An 11,474-nucleotide genomic window follows, 5' to 3' on the forward strand; every position below is an offset into this window, starting at 1 on the left:
AACTATTTATTATATTGAAAGATAAATTATTTGTTTGAGTTGTAATAATAATTGAACTATTTTATTGTTGATTTATTTTTATGTGTTTTATCTTTTTAGTTCTATTTTAAGCGAGAAATGTTGTTTTGTGCTGAACACGCTTTTTCTGAGAATACGCCAACGGCGTACTGTATTTTTATAGCGTACCATATTTTTATAGAAGGGAGCAAGCATAAAATAAGTTATTCCAACCGCGCCTGTTGGAGATGCTCTAAGACGCCACTGACGTGACCAGGCCGCTATGGAAGTGGCACGGACGTCGACCGCGGTGGCACGTGAAGCCCCACCACGGGATTCCAGTTCGGACCTAGAGGCAGATACCGAAGGGGTTATATACGCCGGCCACTTTCCAATTTCTTCAGTTGCAAATCACGGCCACATATGCCATAGATAAATAAATCATTCCAAGAAGTCAATACCAACGGGGATACCATTCAGATTAAACCCAGAAAAAAGAACTGACCATGCAGAAAGTCATACGTACTCCCTCCGTTCCAAAATAGATGAACCAACTTTGTATTAACTTTAGTACAAAGTTGGGTCATCTATTTTGGAGCGAAGGGAGTATATCTTAAGCAAAATAGCATCGATGCCTAAGGTTGGCCCTGTGGACCCCGTAACTCATAAACTCAACTGGTAACAGAAGGCAGAGCTCGGTTTAGATAAGACAGAAACGTCACGTAGTGTATCCTAACATGGAGTTCAAACCAGAGAGCGACGTAAGATAATGTTTGTCAACAGAGAGATAACTTGACTCCAACTTTATGAACTGCTGCAGGGTGGTCTCCATTTGTGCATGTACTTGCCAATGAAGCAATCGGAACCAACATTGCTGTCAAGAAACTACAGTAGAACCAAGTGAGAAGACAAACTGGAAATCAAATATATATAGAATTAAAGCAACATCAGGTTATGTATAATGGACACAGAAAATTGACAATTAACCTTTCCAGATTAATATGAAGGATATGGCTAAATAATTGATCTTAGTATCTTATGCTGTTTTCCTATACTTAGTAAATTTCTAACAAAAGTTAAATAAGCGAATCGACTAACCAACTGCAGTAATGTGTTCATATCCACAGGACTACAAAGGATACAGCATTCCCGTAGGTTTTTCTTCGTAGTCCACCAGTTCACAACATACAAAATGAGCCAATTAGATTAACTGATTAAAGAAAGAATACCCTGTCCCATGAATCAAGCGCTTACAATTATTATTTGCGGGGAAAATCCAGAGGTCACATGTGGATCAATACTGTGTGAAAAGACTTGGCGCTTTGGGTTTCGCTAGGTGGGTTCTGCTAATCTGATGTAGCTTCTGGCCCCTTTCCTCCGCTGCCCCCTCTGCACCATCCCCCAGATCCATGCACTCTACAGCGCACCCTATTCTCTGCTCTGACTGACGGAACACGCTGTCAATGGCGTGATAGCAGAAGGAAATAAGGTATGGAAACCGCTCCCTCTTCCTCGTCTTTATCTCTAATATCAGTTTGAACAATCTAGAATTGACTTGCTAATTAAGTATTAATTACATTCTTAACAATATGTGCATACCAGTTACTTGGATTAGATATCTTTCCATTAAAAGATGATTAAGCCTGGGTTGAGGGTTGTAGCATTTAGGTCAGGGCATTGCATGTCTTTGTGACACCCATCCACAACGGGTTTGCTGTAATGCCTCATCAAGAGTAACTTTTCTTTTCTAATAAGGGTGAATCTTTTCTCCACCTTTTAAAAAAAATCACCAGGCTTGATAGGCTATTTAGGATAATCTGTTGCCTTATATAGTTCAAATGCAAGGTTTAAACTCAAAAAGTTCTACGCTAAAGAAATTATCACCACTGCTTTGCAAAATGATGTGTGTACAACTGGCAATAACAACGCTTCCGTGCTGAAGGTATTGCAATCATATACCGATCGCTCTTTATTTTGTACATACCAGTTTATTATGTTCACTGTGAGCTGTATAGTAAGAAAATTATTGTCACAGCCATATCAGCTTCAAGGGAACATGGAATTTTTTCTATAGACCGTTACTCTATATTGGATGATCGAGAGAACTAAGTTCATACAGTTCTAGTACATCTGCAGCTAAGTGTTCACACAGTTCCCCTCAAACACAAGGTACTATTCACATCCATAAGATGTGCTGCAAAAAAATTACAACCTTCTTATTGATTTATAGACTTTGCTTTGTAACACAACCAATTAACAACATAAAGAAACAGCCAACTAGAATAGGATAGGAATACCCTTTTTTTGGCGGCTACAATAGGAATACCTAGCCACATGTAAGCGTGAAGGATGGGTTGCAATAAGAAGACGTGGATAACTTACCACCAATAGCAGTGGGAGTGGCATGTCCTCTGGACAGGAATGAGCATGGACAAATTACTACCCCACACCTGAATATTATGCACAGGTCATTGTCAATGATATTTACAACTTGACAAAAGTACACAAAATTAGAACATAAATGTGATAACTTACACGGATCTATGCCATATTTTCTCAGGAACGGTAGTATGCGACAGAGCAAGACAAAGTAAGAGAATGGACCTCCCAAGCCTCCATGTAGGATCCCAATAACATTTCCCCTGCCATCCAATACCAGAGCTCCCTTTCTCACTCGCGATCTTTACTTGCATGAGATTCATCCCATACCCAACAGGGTTGTTCTCCTCCTTCACTAAATCATAGAGTGCTCTTTTCATGTGACAGATACTACCCTTAACCACAGTCCGGTGCTGCAATGGAGGCCACGAGAGCATAACACACTCATCAAGTTGCACTGGAGGGACTGAACTGAAGGTAAGAGGAGGATGATTGGAAGTGCACTTCCTCGCCAAGTTCCTGATATTCACTCGTGGGACGGAGATGAGGAGCAGGTCCTGTGCACAATCTATGCCAATAATTGTAGCTGCGCCATACTGCCTTTCACTATGTCTCCTTTGCCCAGGTTCACTGAAACTAGCCTCATAGTGATCGCAAAGTACATCTGTATAGAAATACGTATTGGCGTCGCGAACGGAAATGGGCTTTGAAACTGTGAAGACATGCTCAATGAGATGGGCACTTGATAGGATGGTGATTTCATCTTCTGTAACTCCCACAACAGAGCCAGTGCCACATTGTCCCTGTTTCAGCACCTCTTCTCTTTTCTTCACTGGAACAGTTTTCACCGCAGCCATAAGATTTTCCAAATCCTCTTTGTAGTTCAAGTTGGGAAAGACATTCACAAAAAAGATGGAATCTTTTATCTGCTCAACGATCCACTTCTCCAAATGAGCCGAGAAGGCATTGGGTGCAGCAGCCATCTGGCAACAGGAAAAAGGAAAGACAATGGTTTAGAGACACTATGTTTAATATGATGTACAGCCCAAACAAAAAGAACATAACTGAGCAGATTTAGGAAGCATACCGCCTCGTATCAGACAACCACAACTGCCTCCGTGCTGACTAAGAAAGGAGGTGACAGTGATCGTAAACGCGAAGATTGTAGGAGATGGGATTACAGAAGGTAGATGGCGATGAGCAACAACTGCACCCCTGAATAGCATGACGGTAGACAAAAAGTCATAAACAGAAGATAACCTTCCCAAGAAGCAACTCAGTTAACAGCATTGCAAGAATATATCGATTGATACTGTCTACTTGATTTCCCCAGATATAACAAGACATCGAGCATGGTGATATAAGCATGTCTCCTATACTACTCCCTACGTCCCGAATTACTTGTCGCAGAAATGGATGTATCTAGAACTAAAAAATGTCTAGATACATCCATTTCTACGACAAATGGATGTATCTAGAACTAAAAAATGTCTAGATACATCCATTTCTACGACAAGTAATTCCGAACGGAGGGAGTACTATATATGATATTAAATGCATATACCAGCCATCATGTGTTCAGCTATGCTATAATTGCCTATAATGGTACAAATTCAGTGTATTGTAATGCATGATTCTAGCAACATGGCAATGAAACGTCATGGCATGTTACATCTTATATCAAAGAGTGGACACATACAAATCGGAGAAGATTGAGAAAATTATAAGTGCACATATTTACAAAATCGAAAAGCCACAAATCTGAAAAGACGTAGTTAAGCAGAGCTAGGGGGCACATAGACATACAGGAAAAGGGATGGTTTGGCGGCTTCTTCGCCCGGAGAATCACCTTGGCAGCCAATCGCTTGTTCCTGTTGCGCAGCCAGGAGCAGGGGCCCTGGTCGTCGCCACCACCCTGGTCGCTACTGCAATCCACACCGTGGCAAAAACGCAAGAAGGCGTCGGCCCCTCTCGTTTCTCCCTCGATTGCTCGCAGTGCCACCTCCGCCAAACCCTTGACGCGGAGCAGGGGCTGCACGCCGGTACCGCGCCGCCTCCTTGTACGCTCTTCAGTCGCCGCTCTTGTGCACGGTGCTGCCACCACGGCACCACCAGTTGCCAATGACAAGGAAGTGAAGTCAGAGAAGACATTGCGGGGCAGACAGCACAGGGAGGAGGAAGCCGAGTAGTTACCGGGGCCGCCGCTCCGGTGTCCACGGGCACGCCGCGCCCCGCAGCCGCTACCGAGTGCACGGGCCCGCCGCGCCCCCCGGCCGCCGCAATCTTAGGATGGGTGTCTCGCACTCGCTGGATCCGGATTTATTAGGGTTTTTGGCCCGTCACTGTGGCGATTTTATATTTTGCCCCACCTTTCTTTGTCAAATTGATCGCTTGCCCCCTTTTCCTTCTGTTTTTTATCGGGGAGGACTTTTTTTTTACGGAACTCCTCGCTCCCTAAAAAAACATGTAAGATGTCGGCCCTCGTGACGAAGAGCTGGTTGTATCTAATTATGTCATCTACAGTCTAAGAGTCTCTATACTACCTAAAAGAAACGGAGTGTTCCGTTTCTCCTCTTACGTTGCCCGCTCTTTGTCACACCTCCCCTTACGATATCCTCAACCCCCCACCGATTCCCTCCCCCTCCACCGATTTTCCTCCCGGTTTTTTATTTACAATAATTTTCGTCAGGCTGAAAAAGCCCAAATCTTTTGGTAATACAATCAATTCACCTTGTGGTAATCAATCTCTTCTTTGGTAACACATCACACAATAAATTTATGTATGGTAATCAATCGCGGGCCATATCAGCATATCCTATTTCTTGTTCTTCTTTCCTCGCCGCCGCTATCGATCTGTTTTTCTACCCGCGGTCGACCGTGCTCGCCGTTAGTCGCCGTTGTCAATCTCTCTCTCTCTCTCTCTCTCATATTTTCCAACCATGCGTTGCGATCTCACCACGTACGCAGGCTGATCCTGTTGTCGAGGCAGACAAAGAGCAATGTCTTGAGCGGATGACGGTCGAGCGTAAAGGGCGTGCGGAGGAAGGCCTCAAGGAAGCAGCCAGTGTTGGCGCTGGACCAGATCACCGCAGCTCTTCCGCGGGTCGTGGAGGTTGCCAACTGCATCAAGTATGTCGATGTGTACTAGGCTGCCATCAGGAAGAATTCAGTCGGATCCTGCTGGGTTTGGTGAGTGCTTCCTCTGGACTGTGAGTTATCTTTGTTCCTTTTTTGTGATTAGTGCCTTCGCATGGAGGAACGAGCAACTCTTGGATCAAATCGTGAATGGGTGAATGGGCGGTGCTTTCAGCCTGGAGGTCACCCGTGGGCGACAGTCTGAGGTTGCGACACGGCGAGAGCTTCACCATTGATGTACGATCTTACGCGGACACAGCGTGGGAAATTATGCAGCTCCTGCATGCAGTAAAAATCTTCTCCCTGACTCCTCCCGATTTCCCTCCCCTCCTAACACTGGGACTCTACAGAGCGTATCCTCATTGCGGCACGATCAACAGAAATTTTTACTATGCTTTGTATCTTCTACAGTTGGGAACGTGCCATATAGACTTGGTAGAAGTAAACCACAACTAGCTCATGAGTTTCTGTGAAGAATCTCACGTTGTCTCCCTGCAATTGTCTGGAACTCCTCTGGCGTGGCAATCAGCAAGAAAAAACGATTCACCTCCGGCAACAAGATAAGTTTTTTTGTGTTTTTTAATTGAGAAACATATGTATGTAAGATTCAGACATATTTGAGAGAGAAATTTAATTCTTTCATAGCATGGTTAAATCCATACTAAGCCATTTCTTCAGAAAACCTCGTTCTATTTTGTAGTGACAAAGCTAAACATGGTCTCTACGTAATTATGTTTATAAAATATGAATAGAGCTAGGGATAACATTTGTATCATCGGCAGCGAGTCCGGAAGTGGAGGAACTTGTCCGGTACGACGGCTTTGTGATCGAAGGGAACTTTTCAATATATCTCTACTACCTAAAAATTATGGAAGGTTCCGTTTCCCCCCTTACGTCGACCCACCCTTCGTCCATCGTCGATCACCCTCCCCTCGCGAGCTCTAGTTTCCTGATTTTTTTTTCAAAAAAACCGAAATAACGAGCGCATGTCAGCCTAGTTTTCTGCCCCGTCGTGGCCCAACCTTTCCCCGCTCCCTTGCGACATGAGAATGCCCTAGTGGCTAGCTATCCTCGCCCGCTGCCAGCACCTGAGACATCGCCCACCTCCTCCCTCCTCCCCTACGACTGCGCGATCCGATGCGAAGGAGGATGACCGTCCTACGATCCAGCCACGGTCGCCCAAAATCTCGGTGGGATGTATTCGATCTCGGCCTTGTCCCAGTCGCCGCCTATTCTACATACGCCGAGGTGAAGATGCCCACCTTCGCACCCTCCTCCCCATACCCCCGCGTGTCATACGGCGCCAATGAGGACGACTTCCTTTGATCCAGCCGCGGTTGCGCGGAATCTCGTCAAGACGAATCCGCCCGGTCTCGTCCCAGCAGCCGCCTGTAGAGGCTATTTTCCATAGGCCAAGGTGAGCATCCATGTATGATGGTGAGAATTTAAGCTGGTCCCGTGAGCACTTCGTACCTGTTCGTGCAATCTTCGTTGATTTGGAAAGATGGGGGCTGTTTGTTTAGCTAATTAAATCTGCCATTGATCATGCTAATTCTGGTTATATTTAGTTATATTGGAAACAACATGAACATGCTGCTCCTTTTTTCTAATTAGAATACTTATGTGCGGAGAGCTCGGACATCGATGGCTGTGTCAAAGCAGAGTTCGGTCGTTGGCGGCAGCATGGCCGGCTGATTTGCGATTGGTCGGAGGGTGAGCTTCACGTACCTGGGCACGTACGCTTGGGAAACACACTATGTTGACCGCGCAAGAGCAAGTTCACAGGTGATAAACTATATTCATGATTTATGTGTTTACTTTCTTTCACGATCGGTGAAACATCTACAAGTTCTCAAGGCACTGTTTGGCAATTACAATACACAGACAGAAGAACAAGAGTATACAAGGCAAAACTCTTTGGGAACACACGAGATATTCTAAATGTTCTCTTTTCGTTCTCAAATTATCAGCAAAGAGGAAAGGTTGTGCTATAGACGAAGTCAGAATATTGCTAAGCTAATTATTTTTGTAAGCTATGGAGAGAAAAACATGAAGTTGATGAGTTGTATGAAGATGGAAGGAAGCCAAGGGAATATACTGTGTTCAGCGGTGATCTTGCAGAGTGCATGTTGCCCTACGTAGACTTTCCTAAAAAGTTGCTATTCAATGTTTTTATTTTTGTGTTAGAGAAAAGATCACAATGGGCACAACTGCAGAAGCAACGATGCAGTGTTTTGTACAGTTTAACCATGACTATTCTTTTCATGCAGATATGCGATGAACTAAGTTATGTCTCTTCTTTGCCCTTGAATTGGATAATTACTGTGGTTTCATCTTTTGACTTAGATATGCACAAGGAGTTGAATAATGCTTTTTTTAATCATAATCTGCCCACTGAAAATGCATAAGAAAGTAAATATGAAGGACTATTTTATTAGTCCTTTGGTTGCAACATTAAACTAGGTTTTGTCTGTTCTTGAGTGAAAATATAGTTCATGGTGGAATAAGGTGCCGCAGATTAATTAGGTAATGAGAAAGTTGCATTTTGGTGATCATATTATTTTGTTCTCCATAGCAATGCATGTGCATTTAACTATATACAATTTATGTATGTTTTATACTCTAATAATAAGGGGGTAAAGAGCGCTTGGTTGATTTATTTTGAAAGCATGACTTAAATGTACACTCATGCATACATGATTGTTGTTCTCCCGTTGCAACGCACGGACAATTACCTAGTCGATTAGCTATTGACATTTAGTCCGTCGATTAGCTACTAGTGATCTAAACACTTTTATATTTCTTTGCATAGGGAGTACTATGAGAAAACTCCACATTACAACACTGAACTTACCACACGGTTTGATATCCAACCCTCAACTACAAAACCGGTCATTCTACAGCCCCAAACTAACCACCTGGTTCAAAAATGAACCTTCCATCCGGTTTCGAGTCATTTGAGTGGTTTTGACCGCGTTGATCGGTGACTGGGCAGTGCTAAATCAGCATCCCACTCGTTGATTTCTGACCCGAGCTCTACAAATCAGCCGCCGCCGCCTTGTGTGATAGCCCTGCCGCCCCTGACTGCATCCACCGCCAGCAACCAACTAGCGGCATTGCACCTACCCGTCCAATCTCTTGTCCCCGCGGGCTAGCAGGAGCCCGCCCTACCCCACTCGTGTCGCCGCCGCGGACTTCCTGGGCACATTCCACCGCGGGAGACCGACTTACGGCCTTCTCCGCTTGCCTGGCCCCTCCCTCTGGCTCCCGGAGAAGCTCCCTGTCCCTCGGCCGCTGATGACCCACAAGTGTAGGGGATCAATCGTAGTCCTTTCAATAAGCAAGATTGTCGAACCCAACAAGAGCAGAAGGAAATGACAGGCGGTTTCAGTAAGGTAATTTCTGCAAGCACTGAAATTGTCGATAACGATTAGTTTGATAGTAAGATAATTTGTAACGAGCAAGTAACGGTAACAAAAATGCAGCAAGGTAGCTCAATCCTTTTCGTAGCAAAGGACATGCCAAAACAATCTCTTATAATAAGCAAAGCGTTCTTGAGGCACACGGGAATTTCATCTGCTACTTTCATCCTGTTGGTTTGATTCGCGTTCGCTACTTTGATAATTTGACATGTGGGTGGACCGGTGCTTGGGTGTTGTTCTTACTTGAACAAGCCTCCCACTTATGATTAACCCCCTCACAAGCATCCGCAACTACGAGAAAAATATTAAGATAGAATCTAACCATAGCATTAAACATATGGATCCAAATCATCCCTTACAAAAAAGCGAATAAATTAGGGTTTAAGCTTCTGTTACTTTATCAACTCATCATCTAATAACTACTCCACAATGCATTTCCTTAGGCCCAAAGATGGTGAAGTGTCATGTAGTCGATGTTCACATAACACCACTAAGAGAATCACAACATACATATCATCAAAATATCAAACGAATATCAAATTCACATGATTACTTGCAACATGACTTCTGCCAGGCCTCAAGAACAAGGACAACTACTCACAAATAATATTTGTGCTCAAGATTAGAGTGATATTAAATAAGATGTAATCAACACTATAATCTTCCACCAAATAATCTTCCACCAAATAAAACATATAGCATCAACTATAAGATGTAATCAACACTACTAGTCACCTACAGGTACCAATCCGAGATTCCGGTACAAAGATTGAACACAAGAGATGAACTAGGGCTTGTAGATGTGATGGTGCTGTTGAAGATGTTGATGAAGATTGGCCTCCCAAAGATGAGAGGGTTGTTGGTGATGATGATGCCTTCGATTTTTCCCTCCGAGAGGGAAGTTCCCCCGGCGGAATTGCTCCACCGGAGGGCAAAAGTGCTCCAGCCCAAGTTCCACCTCGAGATGGCGGTGCTCCGTCCCGAAAGTCCTCTCCTTACTTTTTTTCTAGGTCAAAGACCTTATATAGCAGAAGATGGGCACCGGAGGTGGGCCAGGGTGCCCACCACCCACAAGGGCGCGCTTGGAGGGGGTGGCGCGCCCTGGTGGGTTGTGGCCACTTGGCAGCCCCCCTCTAGTAGTTCTTTTCTCCCGTATTTTTTATTTATTCCAAGATAATTCTCCGTAAAATTTCAGCTCATTTGGAGATGTGCAGAATAGGTATCTCTGACATAGCTTTTTCAGGACCAGAATTCCAGCTGTCGGCATTCTCCCTCTTTGTGTAAACCTTGCATATTATGAGAGAAAAGAAATTAGAATTACTCCATAAAGTGTTATAAAGCATAAAAACACTATAAATAACAGTAGGAAAAACATGATGCAAAATGGACGTATCAGCCGCAAACTAGTGTGGCTAGGCAACCGCGCGTCATCGCCTTCTGTCTTCTGCCAAAAGTCATCGGCTCGTTGCCACGGCCGCATGAAGGACGTCGAGCCCCTGCTGATCTATGAATCGATTCCTCTCACCGGTATGTCCCTCATGACCTCTTTGACCCCTTCCCCTTCTTCTCTACATAAGAGCACACCGACAGTGAGCTCTCCGACAAGGTGTCACGGGCTCGAGTGGTCTAGGACGGGATGGGGACGGGGCCGGACGCTCTCCTCGGTCCTCGCCGATGACCTCGATGGCAGCGAGGGCACCCGCCATCGAGATCTCCTTCCCCTTCGGCGTTGTAAGGATGACAATGCCTTTAGAGCGTGCTTAGCCAGCAGTGGTGTGGCGGTTGATAACCCACAAGTACAGGGGATCTTAATAGTTTTCGAGGTAGAGTATTCAACCCAAATTTATTGATTCGACACAAGGGGAGTCAAAGAATATTTGCAACTATTAGCAGTTGAGTTGTCAATTCAACCACACCTGGAGAACTAAATATCTGCAACAGAGTGATCAGTGGCACAATAATATGATAGTTTGATAGCAGTGGTAGCGATAGCAATAGTAACAGTAACAGTAGCAGTAGCAGTTTTATAGTAATTGTAACAGCAGCAACAACAACAGTAGTAACTTAGCAAAGATCAATACGTGAACAGCTCGTAGGCATTGGATCAGTGATGGACAATTATGTTGGATGACATTCATCATGTAACAGTTATAACCTAGGGAGACACAAAACTAGCTCCAATTCATCAATGTAATGTAGGCTTGTATTTAGTATATAATCATACTTGCTTGCAATAAGAACTTGCATGACATCTTTTGTCCTACCCTCTCGTAGCAGCGGGGTCCATAAGGAAACTAAGGGATATTAAGGCCTCCTTTTAATAGAGAACCGGAACAAAGCATTAACACATAGTGAATACATAAACTCCTCAAACTACGGTAATCACCGGAAGAATCCCAATTATTGTCACCTTGGGGTATGCGGATCATAACACGTAATAGGTGTGTGTAACTTGCAAGATAGGATCAAGAACACAAATATATTCATGAAAACATAAAGGGTTCAGATATGAAATCATGGCACTCAGCCCCTAGTGACAAG

General features: G+C 44.2%; 1 protein-coding gene across 4 annotated transcripts; it reads right to left on the bottom strand.

Moving 5' to 3' along the window:
• Window positions 1-392: 392 nt before the first annotated feature.
• On the bottom strand, window positions 393-4,740 carry LOC123155945 (uncharacterized). 4 transcript variants are annotated; one of them, XM_044574096.1, is made up of 6 exons: window positions 4,570-4,683; window positions 4,226-4,470; window positions 3,464-3,591; window positions 2,533-3,359; window positions 2,380-2,447; window positions 393-882 (listed from the first exon to the last, which is right to left on the bottom strand). In XM_044574096.1, exons 4-6 carry the CDS (start codon window positions 3,357-3,359, stop codon window positions 875-877), a joined length of 903 nt encoding a protein of 300 aa, XP_044430031.1. In that variant the 5' UTR covers window positions 3,464-3,591; window positions 4,226-4,470; window positions 4,570-4,683; the 3' UTR covers window positions 393-874. The 4 variants fall into 4 exon arrangements, with proteins under 4 accessions (XP_044430031.1, XP_044430032.1, XP_044430029.1 ...); XM_044574097.1 differs by lacking the exon at window positions 4,570-4,683 and having other exon boundaries at window positions 4,183-4,470; XM_044574094.1 differs by lacking the exon at window positions 393-882 and having other exon boundaries at window positions 1,252-2,447; window positions 4,570-4,740.
• Window positions 4,741-11,474: the final 6,734 nt, after the last annotated feature.

Source organism: Triticum aestivum, chromosome 7B (assembly GCF_018294505.1).
Source record: "Triticum aestivum cultivar Chinese Spring chromosome 7B, IWGSC CS RefSeq v2.1, whole genome shotgun sequence".
In the NCBI taxonomy this organism is placed as follows: domain Eukaryota; kingdom Viridiplantae; phylum Streptophyta; class Magnoliopsida; order Poales; family Poaceae; genus Triticum; species Triticum aestivum.